Genomic DNA, 22595 nt, shown 5'->3' on the forward strand with positions numbered 1-22595 from the left:
AAAATCCTTATTTACTTTTGTGCATTGCCTTTACACTGCTTGGCAGTACCTGCACCCAAATTGACTTGAAGCACTTTGTTACTCTTACCGATCTTGTTTCCTCTTGTCTAGATCCTTGCTTGTGTTGTTCTTGTTCTCGTATGTACGTCGCTTTGGATAAAAGCGTCTGCTAAATGACATTGTAACATTGAAACACTGTAACATTGTAACATTAATTCCAATGGGAAGAGGATTTGTATTTTTCAGGCTCCTGAAACTGTGACTCTGAAACCCCTCTGACTCCTCCCCCTGTCGAGCAGCGGACCAATCAGCGGAGGCGGGCGGCTCTCGCTGTGCTGGATAAAGAAAGACGGTCTGACTCGACGGTTTAGTCGCCATTTTGTCGCCCGTGAACACTGGCAGAAGACCTTTGTTACGCAGCGAACATTTAAGGCTTTTAAATATTTTTTAGAAACTTCTTTGATAGGGATCAATGTCTCGATTTCACAACAATCGTGGTGGAAGTGGGATGAATCATTTCCAGCAGCGCAGAGGAGGTGGACCCGGCGGCCCGATGCGAGGTGGGCTAATGGGAAACCCTAACTTCAGGAGCCATCCTTTCCAGAGTCCAAACCAGAACCGGAGGGGACATAATAACAACATGAATAGACCACATAACCAGGGACCGCAGATGACTCCACCGAAGCCGATTATCCCTCCCCCGAGTCCCGGACCGGCTCTTACCATGAAAGGCCCGATGCAGCAACAGCAAGAGCAGAAGAAGCCGGCACAGCCAGAGCCGCAGACCCCAACACCGACAACCCCAGCTCCCCAGTCAAATGTTGAGTCTCCTCAGCCCAAGGTACAGACACCACCGAAACCTGAGGCGACCACCCCTCAACCAGACCAAGCAAACAAGACCCCGAACCAAAACCAGAACCAGAATCAGAATCAGAACCAGCAGATGAAGTCCCCCGAAGGAAATGCTAATGGACAGAAGCAGCCCCCGCACCCGAGTCCGAGCCCGAAGTCAGGACCACCACAGGGTCAGGGCCAGGGCCAGAGAGGGCCACAGCAGAGCCCAAGATCAGGAGGACCACACCAGGGCCATAGACAGGGACCATACCAAGGCCAGAGGTCCGGGCCACACCAGGGCCAGAGAACAGGACCTCACCAAGGCCAGAGGACAGGGCCCTATCACGGCCAGAGAACAGGGCCGTCGCAGATGAGGGGCAGAGAGGAGTCCGAGAAAAGGCCTTCCAACAACAACGAGGCAGCAGAGGGAGAAGAGGGCCAGGCTAGTGTAAGTATTTTGCATTTTTGGGTACAAATGGCGTCGCTGGTTATTGTCTTGCTAACATTAGCTAACAGTTGACTCGTTATGATGCACTGTGCAGCCCGAGCGGGCGGTGTTTTCTTCCATTCTATCAATGAGGGCTTTGTTCACGCGCTACGGGATACAGCGGTGACTCATATCAAACGCATCCTTGAATGCTCGCGGATGCTGTCCGCCATCTTGTCTAACGGCCGAAAATTCAAAAATGTGAATTATTTTACAACAAAGAATGTGTGATAAATGTTTATTGTTTGATGCTTTCACTTGGGTTTTACTGACCCAAACAGTGAAGTTTACGTCTCTGGAAGTAACCTTATTTTAAAAATGGAGGTCAAACGTATTTTTCTTTGATCGCCAACCGTGTATGGGGGATGGGCGACGAAGTCATAGAGAAAGACCATAGCCTGTATTTTACAGACGTGTAAAATGTTTGTAAATACCTGGTTATAATCAACTTTATTTGATTATTTTAAATACAATTACACATTTTTTTAGAGCTAACCTTGTTTCTCTTTTTTTGAACTTATTTTTCAATTGAAACACAACAGGCACGATTACAGGAGATACAGGAGTATTCCTCCCTGAATCTTTACATATCATATATGAGACAAATTATAACACCTAGCGCTGTGCTAACCTGTGCCTGAACAGGTCAAACTGCCAGGTCCTGCAAGTGGTACATGGGTTTATTTACCCCTTTAAAGTACTCCTTAAAAAGCAAGGTGGTCTTATATTTGGGGCAGGCTTATATTTGGGATGTATTAGTTGTAGTAAAGCAAATTTGGTGGATGGCACTGATTACCTGTGAAGCTAGTGTACAGTATACACAAGTGTATTCAAGGTAAAATTAAACTGAAATTAATAAATCAAATAACTAAATACAATTCAAGAGGTCAGGTGACTAAAGCTCTCACTGGTGCCCATGTATTGGCAATTAGAAGTAAAATTTTTAGTAAGGGCATTAAGTCCCTGTCATAAATGTTATCAGGGGCTATGCCCAATATAAAGAGAGAAGGATTTAAAGTAAATTTGATACCCGGATTTGTTGAAGTTATACTTGTTTTTCAAAAATCAATAAGTTCCAGCCTCTGGTTTAGCACTTGGAACCCAGGTACAGTTCATCAAGTCAGAAAAGCCTGAAGTGCTAAAACACGATTCTATCCTGTCATTAAGGAATAGAGATTGTTAAATCAATACCGGGATCGGCTCGGCTAGTATTGGTACCAGCAGATACCAAAACCCAGGTATCGATATCGGGACCTAAAAAGTAGGATCGGTGCATCCCTACTCTAAATGATTCCATCCAGTATTCATCCATTATTTTGATGTTTGATTCCATTTGTTCCACTTTCCAGTTGTCATCCCCAGATTCATGTTGTAGTGCCAGAGCTAACTTTCTTTATTCTATGTTAACAGGAGTTCAAGGCAACACTGTCTATGCTGCTGAAACCCGGTGAGAAGACGTACACTCAGCGGTGTCGTCTGTTCATCGGCAACCTGCCCAACGACATCACAGAGGATGACTTCAAGAAGCTGTTTGCAAAATATGGAGAACCCAGCGAAGTGTTCATCAACAAGAGCAAAGGCTTTGGCTTCATTAGACTGGTAGGAATTTCCATTAATTGGAGCCCCCAAAATGCAATTTCATGCAATGCAATTTTGTTGTTCTAATGCTGCATTTGATTTCTTGCAGGAGTCCCGCGCACTTGCTGAAATAGCAAAAGCTGAGTTGGATGACATACCAATGAAGGGTAGACCCCTCCGTGTCCGATTTGCAACACACTCTGCAGCCTTGTCCATAAAAAATCTGTCACCGTTTGTGTCCAATGAGCTCCTGGAAGAAGCCTTCTCGCAGTTTGGAATGGTTGAGAGGTCCATCGTGATTGTGGACGACCGTGGACGCTCCACAGGAAAGGGCATTGTTGAGTTTGCCTCCAAACCGGCCGCCAGGAAGGCTCTGGATCGGTGCAATGAGGGTGTCTTCCTGCTCACCACGTGAGTTCAGTTAGGATACACTCTTTGAGTTTGGTTTACCATCTTGTTTTTTAGGATACTAGAAATGTTTACTCATATCTTATATTGCTGTTTAATCTATCTTTCACAGGTCACCCCGTCCAGTTGTTGTTGAGCCCCTGGAGCAATTTGATGACGAAGATGGACTCCCAGAGAAACTGGCACAGAAGAACCCCAGATATCAAGCGTAAGCACAGTTCCACACCAGATACAGAAGCTAGATCTGATTTGGATTTAGTTACACTAGCTTGCATCTGCATGTGTCAACCTGTAAACAATAGGTCAGAAGAGAGGAAGTTGCCTGCGGCGTTGGAATGGCTTGGGCATGTTTTGTAGGGTGTGGCAGTAGTGTGTAAGGGTGGTTATAACAGATCTGGAATTCTGGATTGGAAGTGACCCATATAATCCATTGCCAATCTTAAAAGTATTCTGAAACTGCTTAATAAGCAGAGGGAAGGAACATTTGATGTTTTTTTTAGATAGCAGTAAGCCATGATATTTGGCTCTTAAGAATACAAAACAGTTTGATTCAGCTTCCATCAACGCCTTATTTCCATGAGTCTTCGTAAAGAAGACAGGGCTAAGAGTCCATGGCTCTGTTAAGTAAAAGTAAAGCTTACACTGTAAATTGTTTCGTTTTTCTAGAGAGCGCCAAGAATCTCCCCGCTTTGCTCGTCCTGGCACTTTTGAGTACGAGTACTCCAAGCGCTGGAAGTCCCTGGATGAGATGGAGAAGCAGCAGAGGCAGCAGGTGGAGAAGAACATGCGCGAGGCCAGAGAAAAGCTGGAGAGCGAGATGGAGGACGCTTACCATGAGCACCAGGCCAACTTGCTCCGCCAAGGCAAGTTTACAATTGTTGTCGGGGGTTTAAAGAGACACTATGACCAGCATGTGTGCATGTTTGACTAGCTTCACATTAGTATCACAATCTAATGTGTTAAGCTTCATTTCAGATCTGCTGAGGCGACAGGAGGAACTGAGGCGTATGGAGGAGATACACAGCCAGGAGATGCAAAAGAGGAAGGAGATTCAAATCAGGTGTTTATCCTCTTCTGATGCAGCTTTAAAGCACTACACTACAATCTGAACATGCACTGATTACTATTAGTTGAATAGTATAAGTATAGATCACATTTACTAATGTTTTCTTGTTGTTTATCAGACAAGAAGAAGAGCGCCGCAGACAGGAGGAGGAGATGATTCGCAAGAGGGAGATGGAAGAACAGATGCGCCGCCAGCGTGAGGAGAACTACAGGATGGGCAACTTCATCGATGTGAGTTAACATCAGGCACATGACAAGACAACTATACTCTACTTTATAGTGGGGCACATGATCAGTATTTTGCCTGATTAAATTAATTTCATTGTCTCTTTCTCTGTTACAGAGGAACAGAGAAATGAGAATGAGCGCCGGTGGCATGGGTGGTAAGTTTTCTATCTTTATTGATTCATCCATGAAGAGCAATTGTAGCTTTGCCCATGACTAAGTAGCAAACACTATGACAGTCAAGCCCATAGCAGTGCAGTAGCCCACAAAGTAACTAAGAAATGTGACTTCAAGTAACTTCAAATGATGAAGTAACATCAGGAATGTGTTTCGCCTCATTGTACTCACAAACTTGAACAGGCGACGTCGATTGCAGTATTTGTGCTTGACTTGTTGGCATGTTGTTTCTGTCAGATTTGCCCTTTGGAGCTGCTGGCCAGAAGTTCCCAATGGGCTTTGAGGGACAGCAGGGGATGGGAGCATCTCCAGGAAGCCTGATGGGCAACGAAATGGTAATGTATCCCACTTTTAGCGAGTTGTAGCTAATGTAGTTTTGCTTGGCTTTTCTCTTTGTTGGAAAGACTGCCAGCTGATTTTTTTAAAAGCACAAAGCCTGGCCCAGCTGGCCAAGCAGGATGGAACAAGCAAATGAATGCTGGGTGTTCCCAGCTGCCTCAGGTGGATCCATGTTGTTGAAAGCGACCGATTTTGTTGCCCATCTGTGAGCGTTTCATTCAATGGCGAGCCAAACCCCATCAGTTACTTCCAGCTGAAACTTTCTGATACAAAACCGTCAACCTGCACTAAAACATAAAGCTCTCCATGTTATCTCTCAGCTGTAGACAGGCAGCAGTGGCTCTGCACACTCTCCTCACACCTCTGTGTTGTTGACTGCTATTGCAAGACCTGTCTCATGTGAGCTGGACAGGCACATTTTCTTGACCTGAGGAAGAATGGCAACTACAATTTTCTTTCCCCCTAACTGTTGACAACGTGCATACCGAGTGTTGCTTCACATTTTCTTACTGTACCAGCAGTTTCTTGTCGTAGGAAGGAACAAAGGTCGTCTATACAAGTGTGTATTTTTGGGTGGCAATGTGATATCCTGTTCAAAGCTCCTCTGTGTTACCCAAAGTAGGGGTTTAGTTTCTTTTTTTTTTAACAAACAACCTTCACCTTCTCATCAGCATCTTTTGAGTTAATTAGCATTTAAATGTTTTTGTGCAGGCTGACGGTTACAGAAGTTAAAGTATTTGAAAAAGTGAAACACTGTAACAGCAGGTGTGATTGATGGGTGTAGGCAGAGCCTTGTGACTCTGTTAAGATGTTGTTGGTGAATTCTGGGCTCTGAGCTTTGCTTCAACCAGAACTGCAGTGTCAATGTTTACATCTGGATCACTCCAGCTTGGGTCCCGAATGAATCGCATATCTGCAATACTTAGCTCTCCCATGAAGCTGTGAATATAAATGGTTCAATTTAGCTCTACAGTAGATGCATTGGAAAAAATGGTGCAATTAACGTTTGCACCTTTTCACAATTCACACATTGTACTCATGCTAATAATCCAGAACATGAAGAGCTCTGAAAACACTAGTCTTAATTCACATCTTAATGCTCAGCGGAGGTTCAGTTCAGGACGGCGTTAATCTCCAGCTGAGCAGATTGATGCTAGGTAGTTCTGATTCAATACATTTACTTTTTTTATTCTTCACATTCTCCACATTATATTAAGTTCAGTCTATACTGTGTAGGTACATTGTAACTGCTAATGTTGTAGACACTTTTGAGACACTTAATCTCACACTGATCTAGCTTCACAACTCCTTTCAGACTTGTAAATTACACACCGATGAGAGAAACTGTTGTGCTGAATGTCTTTTTATGTTTTTATTTTATTGAACTCAAGTATACACTGCACTAACGGTACAGTTCCTGTAGATTTCATGCACCTTTTTAAGGATCCGTATCTCAGTATCTCTACACCTTCAAAGTATTTGTCTTAAGATCCCCTGTGATGTCTGGACAGCAGATTAATGAACTGTAATCTGGTCTAGATTATCTAAGGAATGACATAACGAATAACTCCGTTAGGATTTGTTCATGTGGGACTGCACTTACCAAGTTTCAGGGTTACAGCTGTAATATTACAAAGCCTGAAACAATGGGTACTATTCATAACTTTCTAATTATATTTTTGACATTTAAACAACAATCAAGCAGCAGATATACTTTTTCTGCATCAGTATTATATGGTCATGAACAGGGCTGCCCTATAAGTTTAATTAGGATCCATTACTTGAACATGTTCACACACATTATACAGACGCGTCCCTTCCCCTCTAAAAAAGTTGCAAGTTGAAGCAGTTCCAAGAGGATCACTTGCCCAAATACACTTAAAACAAGACCTTAGACGTTGTGTTGAGCACGACATTCCTTAACTATTAAAGTCTTTTAACTGATCAAGGAATCTGTAACATTACCCCTTACTTGTGCTCAAACTCTCATTTACACCCCAGAAGTGACATGATATAATTTACAAAACAATAACCGTTAAATGACTTTGAAACATTTTCAGTGTCAACTCTTTTTAAAGTTCTTAATGCCGACCAATGGCCAGAGCTATTACTGTTGACTATTCAAGTAAATGTACGAGTCACGTCGGGTCTTGTTTTGCATTGAACTAGAACAATAAAAGGAGAACTGAGAGTGAAAGATTTATTATGAACAACAGATTCCTATTAGGGTACAGCCCTGGTCATGAAGAGACATTTTAAAGATGCTCTCCCCATGACTGAAGAAGATGATCTGCTAGTGTTGGCATGCTCAGGAGAGACCATACTAGGTAGGCACTGACTAACAAAAGCATTACCCTCTCTTCCTTTTCCGTATGTAACCTGTGGCACCTGTGGACCTTCATATTGGAACGAACCGTTTCTTCGGATGTGTCTCCTGCTGGTTGTGTTGTAAATCTACACACAATATAAAACAATCCCCTTTTTATTACCTCACTATTTAAAAACCCTTCCATATGGACATGAACTGTGTGCTGGCACACTCATTACAACCCATACCTCCAACACTCTATCTGCCTCCCTTGTTATATTGACCTCAACAGCGCAACGAGCGCTTTGCCCAAGGGGGTCCCCGGGGAATGGGTCCTGGTAATGCCGCGTACGGCAGAGTCCGTGAGGAGTTTGATGGTCCTGCTAAGAAAGCTCGTTTTTAAATGCTGCCCTTTGGTGAACCCAGCAGCAGAATTTGTATAGGTTCTTCAAAACAAACGCTTTTTTCTTGTATTTAAGTTTAAATTGTTAAAATTTTAGCCTGCTTTTTTCACAAAGTCAATATTTTCATTTTTATTTTGTATTGTCAGTAGTAGTATGGAAAGATCGGTCATCCTCGTGTGATCTGGTAGTTCTTTCTGACCCATGTATAATTTTCTTTTCTAGATGTATAATGCTCTGTGAGTCTCCGTGAAGTGATAACTGTAAACTTTCTCTACTCTATGGCTGTGTTTTGTGCCATACCTTTGGAGTCAAAGCATGTATTACAATAAAGAGACATTGGTTCTATCAGGACAAACCTTTATATTTTATTTCCAAAACTATTAACATGCATTATGTTAAAAAAAAAACTCCAACAATTGGATTGCTTGTAAAAATGCAATGTGGATACCTGCCACATTAGTTCTTAAAGGGTCTATGTGTTATCTCTGCTGCTGTCCTGATGTCTGACTATCAGTGACGTGTAAAATCAAACAGATTTGAGGCTCCACATGTTGTCCCCCTCAATATGGCCTCAATTTTATCATCAGCCAATATCCAGCACCTAACTCGTTGCTAGTGAAAGCACTGAGCCAGACTTGATAATTACAATTTGGTTACAGAGAAGTAATCAATCAGGGGCTTGTATGCCACTGGCAAAAATGACCAGAAAAGGCGGGATATATTCTGAATATGACCTGATTTGTTCTTTGCAATTTCACGCCACAAGAACGGTCCTTTTAGTGGAAACATCCAAACTTTTGTGTCTTTCTGTTTAAGAGGGTGCACTGAACTGTGTTGGTGGTTGTGATTCAGTAACTTTGAGGAAATGTCTCAGGAGAGTTGAAATATGACACATGGAGCCTTTAAGAAAGCCTCTAGGAATGTGAGTGTGTATGAAAGTGGTTTGACTTTAAAAGACACGTTCTTACTATAAGTACTCAGTCTGTCAGTGACTCTGGATTCTTCTCAGTATGTGTCTTGAGTGGATGGAGTGGATTTATTGATTACATTAACATGCGACCAAATAGAAATCCTTAAAAAAAAAATTAGGACACCAGGCGCTGTGCTAACCTGTTTCTGAACAGTTCTTAGTCAAACTGTCAGGTCCTGTAAATGTACCAAGTGGTAGATGGGTTTATTTCCCCCTTACAGTACTCCTTAAAAAGAAAGGTGGTCTTATATTTGGGGCAGGCTTATATTTGGGGTGTAGTAGTTAAAAGCCAATTTGGTGGATGGCACCAATTACCTGTGAAGCTAGTGTTCCCCCAAATGACTGAGGCCAGACGTCTCACACTTCTATAAAGTAGCACAAAATAAAGATAAGTTAACCAACAATTAAGGCAAATAAAGCCGTTAAATATTAAGAAAACAGCAGCAACATTTAACAGCCAAGAAATATGGTGCCATAGTATATAATGTTTCGTTAAACGCATTAAAAGCTATCCTGAAATGAGAGTAAGTTGAAGGAAAAAAAACATTGTAGGTTTACATTTTACCGGACTAGTCATCAACTGCATGTTATATATGTTTTCTGTTATTTAAATACTAGTACTTATGTGAAAGCAGAAAGTAAAGATCACATATGACGAATTAAAGCTGCTGTTGGTAGTCACAGAGTAAACATCAGTCCAGAGAGAGGGACTTTGAAGTCAGCACTATCCCTCCCAACCAGATTTCCGTTTAGCCCCCAACACTGATCGGCGTGTGCTGTCATGAAGTCATGATAGTGCCGGACTCATAACCAATCGGAGGATGTAGTAGTGGCCGCCCCCTAACCAAGCAGGACAGAGGATTGGAGATTAGCTCTGATTGGTCCATCATAACGGGAACGAGGGGAATAATAACATTGCTTGATACAAAGGCATTGGAAAAATTGATTTCGCAGTAGTCTCAAATTACTCCTTACTGATGAGTACCGATGGGCATTACGACCTTTTCTCCAAACCCAGCTGAAATAAAGTAACCTTTTTTACACCATTCCTACTAACAGCAGCTTTAATAAGAAATTGAGTGTTTTGTTCTCAGTAAAAACTGTTTTAATATAAAAACAAGATTAAGTCTTCCAATAGTCTGTCCTAAAAATGTGTCTAGTTAATGACGTCTTTTATTTGACTCATCGTGGTAAAAGGGTTGGGCTCACTTCAGAGGCCTTAACGGTAGTGAAATTGTTGACGGCCTTGGCAGGGATTTAATTTCTGCGTAACTCATCAGTTACAGTTCAGTACTTTTAAATATTGCATTTATTTTGGGTGATGAGGCAACCAGTGGAGACGGCCAGTCCTACTGAACTTCCGTGACCACAACAAGAGGATGGACGAATTCAAAGTTCAGATGATAGCCCAAAAAAATCTAAAGTAAGGCCTTCTATTGGCTCATGAACCAATTAGTAAGAAGTGCTGTCTTCTTATTGGTAGCTGGATCTTGTTTGTACGTAAGGCATATAAAATTAACTACAGCAAACCAAAGTTTGTAAACTCAAATTATTGATCTGATTGGTTCTTGCTCCATCACACTATTGGACCATAGTGAGCTTTTAGCCGATGGGCGTTTGCAGTAAAATCAAAGCCCAATCATTTTTAGTCATGAGTTAAATACAACTGTATGAATATTATTATAGCATTTTAGCACACAGTCTTTCAAAAAAGGAAAAAAAACATTTGATCAGTCCAGTGTTGGAGCATCCCACATGGCCCCATCATTAGACAATCCCTGGTCCCAAAACCTTATTAGGACTAAAAAAAATGACCTAAATAACTTAGACACTATACAGCATGTTAAGCATTGTATGTGTTCCAGCCAGTGATGTGAAAAAAGTCATGCTGGTACTGTATGGGTCAGAGACACAATCCTTTACAACCCTGCAGGTAAACTTAGTTGATTTAGACTGGTTATCATGCTTTAATATTATGGGATATGTTGGACTATGTGTGCCTTTGCATGCCTGAAAGGGCCTCAGTTGCACCAAAGTCAAAAGATATTTGGGATGGGAAAAGAAGAAACTAAATTATGAATTAATATGGACTAATACGTTGATCTTGTGTCTAAAACCCTCAGCACTCAATCAAGATTGGAGTCCCTAAGGCTTTTGCACAGTGACGCTTGTTTTAGGTTCTGAATTTTTGGTGTTTTTCTCACATTGATTTGACTCCATAGAGCCAAAACAACCAAAGTATAACCTGAGTGAAGCGCTACGAAATGGACATACCTTTGGTCTACACTTTCAAGCGTCATTGTGCTTCAACGGAAAGAAGACTTTTTGATTCTGTGCCCTGGCTTACTGAGGTATGAGGAGGCTGGACTGCACTGATAATAGCTTGTACTGCAGTTTCTTCTAAAAACCTCTCCTTTTTTTGTTACCGGCATGTCGCACTTTCCTTTTTTGTGAGTTCTTCTAAAACACATCTGACAAAGAAGGAACACAGACGGGTATTATTTGTTTTAAACTTTGAGTTTGTGTTTATTCTGTTGGACTGATACATGTCTGTGTGGAATTAGCTTGCCAGCTCTGTCAGCATGTTCTCTTGTAACACTGTTGGCAGAGATCAGGCAGAAATGGATCTGGCTTTGACTTTTTTTTTTGTTGGTGACAGAAGCAACAACTACAGACCTTTTGGACGGCAAACAAACCTCCTGCTCCTACCTCATGTTTTTTAATGTGGTCATATTCAACAAGGCCCATTTAAAAGCAACTTCAGAAGACCGCTAGGGTCATCTGTGGCAATGTTAAATGACGTCGCTCATTCTGCTGACAGTGGGCCATCCTTTTTGAACATTTAAATATCAGACTGTACCAAAGCCCAAACATGGATGGATTTCTTCTTAGATATCAGTTTTCATTCTCTATTAGAATAATGAACCCCTCATTGTAAAGACGAGTAAGTGCTTCTACCTGAATCATGTCAGTACCTGTTCTGAGGTGCTTTGACTTCACTTGGGCGCTAAATGGATCTTTGCATTGTGTGGTAAGAGGAGATTGGCGGTAAGATTGAGTGTAAGTATTCTTGTGTCGACAACATACTGTGAGATTGAGCACATTTGATTCAAACCATCTTTCATCTTGACATATATTATCATTATTATGATTGCCAGTGATGAACTCGAGTACTCTAAAGCTTTGTCCTGGCGCTATCTTGACTCTGATGCTCTATGGACTTATGAAGTTGTATGAACTTAACTATCTTTACCATGGTGTCTTTTCTGATACAACGTAATGTACTATAAATCAGATCACATGAACAAAAACATCTTTGTTCTGAACTTTAGCAGTCACTTGTATGATGCCCTTTTATTAACAGTAATTGTTCGTACAGTGGCTGGCATCGAGCAACATTTGGTTTTCTTATGGTTACCTTAACTTAATCCTGTTGCAGTTTTTCTCTCCATTTGTAAAAAAAAAGCTTTGGAAAGACATTAAGAAGCTATAAAAGAATAGATTAGGATATCCTTGTGCGTGGTGTAATACCTCATTTTGCACAATCATTGATCATATTACAGTTTTTGTTAAGTATCTGCAAAACAACTCTTATACGCAAAGGACAAAGACACTGGCTGAATCGAGTGTTGATTTGAAATGTTACGTGTGTTTGTGTTCTGTACATTTTTTCTTTAACAGGTTTGACCAGCTTTAAAGATTTGGGACTGTCGAGGAATTTGTGGCTGGATAGGGTGGACACGGGAGTCTTTTAGCAAAGAAACCTAAAGCCTGGACTTTTGATGTAACTGTAGATATACAAACAGAAAAACACACAGAAGATTGGAGCAGGACATCCATTGAAGTATTTCAGAAATGATGCTTAAATGTGCCTTTTTCTTTATTAATGGAGTTTGCACAGGTGGTGGCAAGGGTTCGGATCAGCTTTGCCGAGCTCCCTTTTTATATGAAAACTTCAGCACTTGTGCATTTGACATAATTATTTTGTCCACCCTCCATGATGATGCTTAAATGTTTCTGAAAGTGTTAAATTCACTTTTGGAAATCCCACCTTTCCAATAGAAACACATTTTACAGACAACTGTAACCTTATTCTTGTTGCAGTCGCACATCTTACTGCTCTTTTGCATTGATAATTGTGGAATAATCTCTTAGTGATTCCTTTACTCTGCAGCATATTGATTCTACTCACTGCTACTTGCTTAAAAGAGGTGCAGAGCCCTTTTCACCTTTTTATATTTTGGTGGTAACTGGAGGCAGAACATCAGCTAAGAATCAGTTGCAGCCCATGAAGAATGGCAACAACTTACAACAACAATTAAGCTAGATATGCCTGTCCTTAGTTTATTACGTTTGAGATTGTACATCTCACATCTCAGATCTTTCACTCCATACAGCTGCTCCCTCATATGACTCTACAAAGCTTCAGAGTGGTTGGCGGGTCTGTTGAAACAAAAGCAAAGAAGTGAGTTCTTTGGAACTGTCTGCAGTGTTTGAAGTCACCTTTTTAAAGTATCCACTCAGATCTAGTGGAACCTCACCTGATGTGGTACCATAAAGAGCCAGGTACTATCTACAACTCTTTCCAGTGGTATCCATGAGGAATATGTTCATGCATAGAGGCTGTACCGTGCGGAAGCAAAGAGGAAGACATCTTTTTTTTTCTTTTTCTTTTTTACCTCCTCCACAGCAGACTTATTCCCTGAAGACAATTTAGAAAGTTCAGTTGATTTGAACCAATTAAAACCATTAACCAATTAAGTCTGGCTTTGTTCTAGATTAATTCCCTTAATCTCCAGGATCTCCAATTTTTAGAAAATATTTTTCTCTAAGCTAACCAAAATTACAAAATATTTTTCTCTAAGCTAACCAAAATTACAGTCACAATAAAGGTAATTAAATTCATTTTGACAATGATACATGTCTGTATTTTTAAGCCTTTTACCACTCCATTTAAAATTGAGTGAGATGATTTGAATATTATTTGATTATGGATAATTATATATGCTATTCCCCAAGTAGAAGAGAGAGAAGAAGAGACAGTTAAAAATTGGATTATAAAGTGCAACAACTTATCATGATTACAACCCCAACAAATGCTAAGACTTGCTAATGTTATTTTGCTGACTTGAAGTCAAATAGTAATATTTGCATATACAATTTATTTATGAATATTTCAGATTAACTTGGATTTTTTTTTAAAGAAGAAAATACTTGACTTTGGAAAACTCTCTAAATAGTATGGCACTTTCTCATTGACTCAACCTCTTCTAATGAAATCTTGTAATGTTATGTCTGTGTCTTGGTGTTGTGTACAATTTGTTTTTCTTTAACAGGTTTGATCATCTGTAAAGGTGTTGGACAATGACAAGAAAATTTCCAAACCAAGAGATTCAAAGTCTGTAGCTTGAGATGAAGTGCTTTTTGTCTTGGAAAGAAACCAACTTTAAGGGGTAGCACTAGCAGTCTTCATTTATCATCCAACTTTGGCTGCAGATTGTCAAGTTGAAAGATAGAGAAACTTCACTTTTCGTCAACTTACTGACCAGAACACTTGGCTGCCTCTATTATGGAGCACATTGTGACCTTTAATTTCTGGATTAGAAAAAGGAAACCAAGGCTTTGACACTTTACATTGATACCTTAAACTGAGTTCACAGTGAAGATTTGTGTAAAGATGGTGGAGACACTTTTACAAGATGATACAGTAACTACAGGAAGTGTCTGTGAACACAACTCCCTTTGGCCATCTCATTTCTGCCGTATGTTTCTTCAAATAACATGTGGTACTTGTGCTCTAAAGATAAGGATTAGAAACCCTTCCCATCTAGTTCTCATCCCAATATTTCTGTTCTACCAAGAGGTTACATACGCTCTATGATACTCCCCCAACACCCAAGTATGAAGACAGATGGGATGCATGTTCGTCACTGGGAATACCTTCATGAATGTTCTGTTAATGTAGGTCTACGACACCTTGGGGAAGCTTACATTTAGCTCGGACACCCTGCAGCTGCCCTCCTGTATGCTAGCATTTTACCTCCAACCACGTCCAAACAGCAAAATAGAAGAGAAAAGAAAAGAGGAAAAAAACATAGCTGGGATGAAAAGTCTAGATTAAAGATTTGGCAAGGTTAGGCTGTACACTCTACCTCACCTACCCCCACATATTAGAAAGGGAAGAGACTTTAGAGGTGTTATAAGACAGATAAGACAAGGGAGGCAGAGCCAGTAGAGGAAAAGCCTGATTTAGCTTGAGCTCCCCTCCCCCTGGTTAGGCTGTATGCTCTATCTCCCCCTTCTCTCCCACTTTAACAAGGGAAGAGAGAACAAACTGTCTGAAGAGAGATGCTAAAGACAAGACAGGGAGGTTTGGGCTAGGATCATCTTCTCTATTAGCATGAGGAAAGAGTACAGAGGGGGAAACAAGGAACAGTTAACTCTTAATTCTGCCCTGGTGAATGTTAAAGCTGTTAACTGGCACCATCTAGAGAACTTTGGTGTCAACATTTGTTGTGCCAAGCACATTTTCTGGACTTAACGAGAACTATTATTACATTTTTGGCATTGCTCCTGAACCACTGACATGCTACCTCAAATTATTACTAGTCTCCCATTACTGGACTGTAGGACTATATCAGATGTTTTACCTCATGATAATTGTGGCCCAAATAAATTCCTGCTTCCTGTATCCTTGCATTTAATTTGAAAAATCAGTCAAAATAAGGAAAGACGAGTAAAGGCTGGAGCAACCCATTACTTCATAATCTTCCCTGATAGCTGCTATGAATTGTATGCCTTTATGAATCCTAATGATGTTCAAAGTTATTATTTATTTGTATAATCAGCCCAGTGACAGAAGCTTGTCCACAACCACAATCGTATAAGTCCAAAATACCTTGAACCAGCGAGGAAATGTTTTTTAGTTGTGGGTTGAGTACCTTGATTTCACCCGTCATCTCCTCCAACATGATTTGCGCTGCAGTAGTAGCAACACTCTGTGATAAAGGCTGGCTAGCTGGCTGATTACTGTCTTCTTCTGCTGCAGCTACTTCTTCGTCTTCCCTCCATCGTATGTCAGATGGCAACCAGAGTAAAGATCCTTACAATAAACCAATTAGTTACATGGTATTACTTCATTCTTAGTTTTTGTACAATATCAATATTTAACTCAATATTTGGCCTGATGTGAAAAAGATTTTCAAATTAATGTCATTTTGATCAGCCTGCTGTCCACTTAAATTGCATGACTGAGATCAAACAGTGGGAGGAAACATTTTGGGGGGTTATATTTGGTAACTTGTTTGACAAACAGGCTAATAGGGCCTTATATTATCAGTGGATGTAGTGAATACACTAAATTTTAATCACTAGTTTAATCAGAATTTCCACTTTTGCAATAAGGTTGTCAACCATAACCACTCTCGTCACTGCAGGTTACCCAGCACTCATGAGAACCTCATGGCCCCGTGCAGGATTCTGAACAGTACAACAGATTTTTCTGCATTTTGAGTATTTGTTGTGGGGGTTTAGTTTGATCACAGCTTTGTGGTATTATTAGGGATGCACCGAAAATTCGACCACCCAAAATTGCCTAAAAGTGTATTTTCGGTTTTCAGCCGGACAACTTTTATCACCGAAACAACACGGCCGCTGAGACGAGAAGAAAGATGGAAGACGTACTCAAGTCTGCAGAGAGAGTTCTACTCACCTATGAGGGTAGACTTAAAATGCTATGGAGTCCTACATGATCGTTACTGATTGTTTTACTGAAAATGCTTCTGGGAGGAATACTTCTCAGTAGGGATGCACATAAAATTCGGCCACCAAAAATTTCCTGCCGAAAATGGCCAAAAAGTGCATTTTCAGTTTCGGCTGAAAGACTTTAATCAGCAAAATAAGACGACCGAAACAGAATGTTGTGATGACGCAAGCAAAAACCGCGGCCAGTCTGCGCTTGTCTGGATAAGAGCCAACATGTCTGCATCCGTTCTTCCTTTAATTGCAACACTAAAGCGTCTTCTAAGCAAAGAGGTTGAGACGGACCACAGAGTGAAAACAATGAAAAGTACACTCTTATAGAGTCTGTCAGCACGCGTTTCACTGAGGTCTATTCGGATCCTCTGCGCTTCATCGCCACTGTACTTGATCCGCGTTATAAAGATCATTACTCGGATGTGGGAATGAAGCAGCGCGCACGAGAAATGATCCAGGCCGCCATGGATGCGGAGAACCCGCTTGGAGACGGAGAACAGAGCACAGACAAAACTTCACTGGTCTCTGAACCAGATGAGGGGAATGCACCCTCGTTGTCTGATATGTTCAATGAGATCCTTGATTTTAGTGAGGTTAGTACACAGTGAGCGCCATAAATGCAATGGTAGGGGAGACCAGGGACAGTTGTAACATTTTTATGTAGTTATTCTGTCTATAACTTTGAGCTCTTTTAACCCAGTGTGTTCAAACTGCTATACAAACTAGCTTCAAGTGCCTGCTAATAAATGGCCTAGAACATGCCTGTGCAACACAAACAGAAAATGCATGGCTTAATCTCAAATCCAAGGAGTGAAATGTTACAACTGTCCCCGGTCTCCCTACTAATAATTGGCATAATAATTACTTTCGGTGCTTTTGGTTTTCGGCCTTGGTTTCCTCATTTTCGGTTCCGGCCAAGAATTTTGATTTTGGTGCATCCCTAGGTATTATATTTCAGTCCTGAATGTAAAGCTATATTAGAGTTCTGGATCCTAAAGAACCTTACTGTCCCTTTACCTCAGTGACATTTGTAACCACAAGTTTGTCACCTAAAGCTTGACAGAAATCCTGTCTTGCTGTTATTTAGTCAAATCTGTTAAGAAGTCTCACGGCTTTGAACCCCACAACCCTCCCCATGAGTTTCTTGTAAAAAGCTAACAGTAAAAGCTGATGATAGTTTCCATCTGTAGACAGGAAGAACCTCCTACTCGCCAACCTGCCCGACGCAGACCGTCCCTTGCACCTTGTGGTTGAGGCAGGGATGAGAGTGGCGCCAGTGTGAGTGTGTCTAAGTTTCATGTGTTTGGATAAATGAGAGGTGTGTTAGCTGCTGTCAGCCAGCTTGTCAGAGACAGGCTGCTCCAGTCCGCAGTAGAGGCTCTTCTCTGCAGTTGGGTTACATTGACGATGAGTAGAAGTCAGTGGACAGTAAAGCCTGGACATGTTTGCACTGCAGCCAGAAGTAAGCTTACACAGATCAGCTGAACAAGCAAGGTAAGTGTCCCATCCATGTCTATAATACCAGATGCACAGTTTTCTCTTCTCTCTGTCCCCTCTCATGCCCCGTCATAGCTCACAGTGACGTTTACAGGGCTTCTGGCATCACACTTAACAAGAATGGCATCACAGTGCAGATCTCAACCTTTTGTGTGTGTATGTGAAAGCATTATAGCTTGTGCAGTGTGTGTGTGTGGTTGTAGTACTTTGGCTTCTCTGTGTGTATGCATGAGGAGAAGAACACAGTTTGTAACTTGTGCATCACAGTGCGGAGAACTTGAGATCACTGGTTTTACGTCTATCACACTGAAAGCCAAATGATGACCCAATGCTTCACAAACTTTAACCTTGTACATCCTAAAGGGTATTTCAGTTGTACTTCCTCTCAGCCTGTGCTGACTGCTTTGATGCTGTTGGCTGTTTACCATTTATTATCTACCTTCTTGATCAGTTATTGGCAATGGGAAAAGGCAAGTCGTGCAACCATGGAAGGGGGAAAAGCTAACTCATGGGATGATTTGTCCACTGAACTGCAGAAAAGAAGAAACCTTTGTATCTTAGTAAGTACTCTTAAGTCCTCCTCACTTGAAGTAATGCTCAGTCTCATTAAGAAACCTGCAGATTATGTGTGGTTGGATACCTTTTAAATATATTTGACTTTCTAACTTCATTGGGCAGCTTGTGTCCAAAAAACTGAAGCACCAACATGGAAGCTAAACCACTTCACACAAATAGGTCTTCACAAAAACCGTAGCCTTTCCTTGCAATACTGAAGCAACAACTTAAATCATCCACACTTTCAAACATGTTTATCTTCTGGTTCCAAGGCTGCATTACAGCTTAACTGGTGTAAAAAAAAAAAAAAATGATACACTAAGATATCAAACCATTTGTGGATTTTTCCTGTAAGTACTTAAAACTGAGTTGCATGGTGCCGTTACCTCAACAGATCCCCTCCGTTTGTTGTCACTGCTCCTGATTCTGTTCCTCTGGCTGTGAAATCTCTCTAATACCTAAAAGTAGACTTTGTGGCACTGGGTGGGGATGTGTTTGCAGTTCAGAGATGAATGTCACACACTGCTGGGGTTGCTCTGGGTGGGATTTAAAGAAATAGACATCCTGTTTTTGTACTTTTGCTACACCATGGCTTTTGACTCTCTGTATCTATGCTGATTGAGTTTGGGGAGGCTGCTCCAGCTTCGAAAATGTTGACTTCAGGGGACTTAAAACTTCCCATGGATCTTTTATGTATACTACTTTAAAGTCAAATATTGCACTTCTGCAACCAAGAGAACTATCCCACTCCAGTTTTCTTTTGTGTCAATAAGGCCCTTGATCGTAGTCTGTATACAAATTGATACATCTGAAAAAATAAAGTAATTTTGAGTTCATTTAGTGACGAGGCTTACTTTTATTGAAGCTACCTTGCCAAAGTATAAAAGGGCTCAATTCATAAGTTACAGTTTAACCAGATCTGACGCATCGTTCCAAGACTTTTGAATCCGTGCTTGGAGTGGCGTATATACTCATCCTTACCTGATCCCTCTGGTGGATGTAATGACTTTAGCCACAGGAGTGGTCACGCCACAGACTAGGATTATTTTGAAGCAGCAGAACACCAGATAATCCCTGAAGTAAAGCCACTCCCAAACTTCTCAACTCTACTGTCGGCAATTCAATCTAACTGACGCAATATTAGCCTCTTATCATTTTAATTCATAATATGAAAAATTCTTGTGAAAGTTTTCTTGGACAAGTCACATAAATCCTTTAAACATGAAACAAAAAAACTCTGAGCGTTTGTTAAAGTAAATCACTATTCTAAGTTACTTCCTTCAATTCCCTAAAGGCCCACCAGGGGTCACGGCCCAACCTTAGAGCCACTACCTTAACAACTTGGACCCCTGTTTAAGTTGTCTGTTGGCTTTATGGCTCAAGAGGCTGATGATAGGTAGATGTGACAAGGATGAGAGAACAACATACTTCAATCTGGTTCCTTTTCATCTTGTTCAGTCTGCGAGGAGGAAAATCAAAATGTTGAAGTTCTTCTATCAGAAACAACTTTTGCACTAATGCTGGACTCTAATGCTTCTCTGTCCTCTCTCAGTACCTCTCACTACTCATGATGTTGTTTTCTTGTTAAACCTCAATGCTCTGTCATGTCAGGAACCAGCCAGAAACAAACTCAGCATCCTTCTGTGGTATTCCGCTTTTGTTGGTTGGTCTTTTAGCTGCAAAGGACCGTGGTGGAACCTGAAGTTTATGGCTCTCAAGCCCTGATCTAAAGGGAACCTCACTTAGTTCAATCAAAGCCATGAATCCATGCCCATGGAGGCTGACAAGCTGTATCTCTCTGCACTGTGATCCATTTTCTAAACAAATCCTCATTTGCCAAAATCTGTTCTACATTTCTGAGTCTGAGTGTGATGCCAGAACAACCCTTTGTGCCTGCAGTGGGCAGTGCCCAAAGTCTCCAAGACTGACACTGAATAGACCAACTCCACTCCTGTACAAGGTCATGGTGCAGCTCCCAGCTCTGCTGGAGCCTCGTGCATCCACCATCCTGATGTGTCAGTAAGAAGTCCAGCTTCATATGGTTGTATCTGAACTTTGGTGTCAAGATTTCTCCTTGTACCCTCTGCAGTTTGTAAACTACTGAATCCACTTTAAGTGCTGAGATGCCTTTCTTAGATTCTACCTGCATTTAAACATTGTCACACAATCCACACATGCCTACTAGTACTGATACACATCATTATTGTTGATCATGTTTACATAATATCATAACTTGTATTTACACTTCAGACACATTTGTTTGCCTAATGATTCTCCACACATGCACAAATAAAACACAAACTCAGCACAGGTTGTGACTTGGCTTTATTTGTGGCAACCTCAAAGCAGTGATGGTTTACATAGCAACAGAAACTGATGGTACATATTGTGAAAGTAGATTTAAGTTAAAAACTTGTATCGGTTTTTCGCCAGGAGCTCATTGTTTGTTTCTCACCACAGGAGCCTCGAGCAGTGGACGGAGGCTGACCAACCACACCTTTAAATATGGTAAGATACAGAACAGTCAACGTGAAGTAAACCCTTAGTAACTTTCCAAACTGCAGATTTGTTGTAAAAGCTGAATAACTGTTGGCTCTTTTCTTCTTCTTTTGTTTTGAAGGTAAAATGAAGATTAATGTCTAATAAAAGCCAGAGCTGCTCAAGACCCAGCAACTGCACTGTGGTGTCGCCCGGGTTTGACCGCCATGTAAGCTCCTCTGCTGTCCTGTATTCAGACATCCATGTGTTTTGAAGATTAAAAGTTACACCAACAGTAAAGACATGTTCAGTTGAATTCCCTCCACTAAGAAGCAGCTCTCTGCTCTCCTCTCTTTCAGATCTGCAGATGATGAAGCTGCTGCAGTACCAGGAGGCATCCAGCAGAGGACAAACAGCCTGCAGTCCGGAGAGAGGATGCACTGTTGCTTTGTTAAGCTTTTAAGCTCTAATAAATGACACAAACTGAAATTATGTTGTTTGTTTTTCTTCGTTTGAAAGATTATTTCTTTATGGTTCCCTTTAAAACTAGTGTAGGTTCAAATAAAAGTTTGTAGGAGTTTCACCAGGTGTAATAAAATACCTTAAATTTATTGATTTAGCCAGTTTGATGCCTTTCATACATACTTGTCAGCCCTCCAGCTGATTCCTAAGTAATTGATAGACTTCCCATCAGTCTTCCTCCCCACTGTCCTGCCTCAGTGACCCTGCTCTGAATGCAGTCCAGTTACAATTAAGGGTACAGGTGCAATGTTTCCGCTGCTGGGTCACACTTGTATCCTGAGTGTTGGCTGTCAGCTCTGGAGGAGGTCCAGCCTGGAGGGAGGGAGCAAGGTGATCTGGAGGAGGCTTGAGATGAGGTCTAATGTGGGTCAGTCGGGTTTATGTGACCTGTGCTATATCCTTGAAGTACACTGAATCTGTTAAGAGGCCCTGAGTGGCAAAACATTCAAGAGCGGTGACTGGAAGGAATACAAATGCCTCTATGTTTTGTAATATAAAAAAATGTTTATTGTCATTGTACAAGGGATATACCATAAAGTTGCTTTGCAATGCATTAGCAGAGCTTGATAAAAATAGTGGTTACAAAAAGACACGTACCCATGCATACAGTAGTGCGAAAGACACCCCAAATATTGTATTGAGAATCACTCTTTAAGTCTTCAAGTGCAATTTCTTTTAATACAGTAACAGCCAGGTTTATTTTTTGTTGTTCAGTTTTGAACACATCCTCTGTTATTTGTTGACTTTGATGCTGACAATGTTGAGAACTGACATACTGAAACTATCAAGAATTAGCTTTGTTAGTTTTTCTTTTAAACAATTAACAAAAAAAGATTAATATTTGTTAATGTATGTCTAATGCTTGAAACAAAAATAGATTTTTCCACAAAAATTTCATGACAATATTTGTGATTGTGTAAAAATTTTAAGGGTGTCTGAAAACTTTTTTCCACACTGTATAAGCTCAACAGATGCATACACAATACCAACAGA

At 40.9% G+C, this 22595-nt stretch overlaps 1 protein-coding gene across 2 annotated transcripts; it reads left to right on the forward strand.

Annotated features, from left to right (window-relative positions):
• The first annotated feature begins 327 nt into the window (after window positions 1-327).
• On the forward strand, window positions 328-21569 carry sfpq (splicing factor proline/glutamine-rich). Of its 2 annotated transcripts, XR_004634324.1 has the most exons (12): window positions 328-1282; window positions 2732-2920; window positions 3009-3310; window positions 3420-3515; window positions 3974-4170; window positions 4283-4367; window positions 4492-4603; window positions 4716-4755; window positions 5012-5109; window positions 21063-21110; window positions 21223-21309; window positions 21440-21569. XR_004634324.1 is itself a non-coding variant. In XM_034705044.1 (10 exons), exons 1-10 carry the CDS (start codon window positions 473-475, stop codon window positions 7822-7824), a joined length of 2040 nt encoding a protein of 679 aa, XP_034560935.1. In that variant the 5' UTR covers window positions 328-472; the 3' UTR covers window positions 7825-8180. The 2 variants fall into 2 exon arrangements, 1 of the variants encoding a protein (XP_034560935.1); XM_034705044.1 differs by lacking the exons at window positions 21063-21110; window positions 21223-21309; window positions 21440-21569 and adding an exon at window positions 7714-8180.
• Window positions 21570-22595: the final 1026 nt, after the last annotated feature.

Source organism: Notolabrus celidotus, chromosome 16, assembly GCF_009762535.1.
Source record: "Notolabrus celidotus isolate fNotCel1 chromosome 16, fNotCel1.pri, whole genome shotgun sequence".
NCBI classification, from domain to species: domain Eukaryota; kingdom Metazoa; phylum Chordata; class Actinopteri; order Labriformes; family Labridae; genus Notolabrus; species Notolabrus celidotus.

Excerpts from the sequence above, each read along its gene's own strand:
- sfpq (XM_034705044.1), top strand. The coding sequence starts at position 473 with ATGTCTCGATTTCACAACAATCGTGGTGGAAGTGGGATGAATCATTTC. Across the intron at positions 2,921-3,008 it reads GCTTTGGCTTCATTAGACTG|GAGTCCCGCGCACTTGCTGA; the intron begins GTAGGAATTTCC and ends GATTTCTTGCAG. Across the intron at positions 3,311-3,419 it reads GGTGTCTTCCTGCTCACCAC|GTCACCCCGTCCAGTTGTTG; the intron begins GTGAGTTCAGTT and ends TATCTTTCACAG.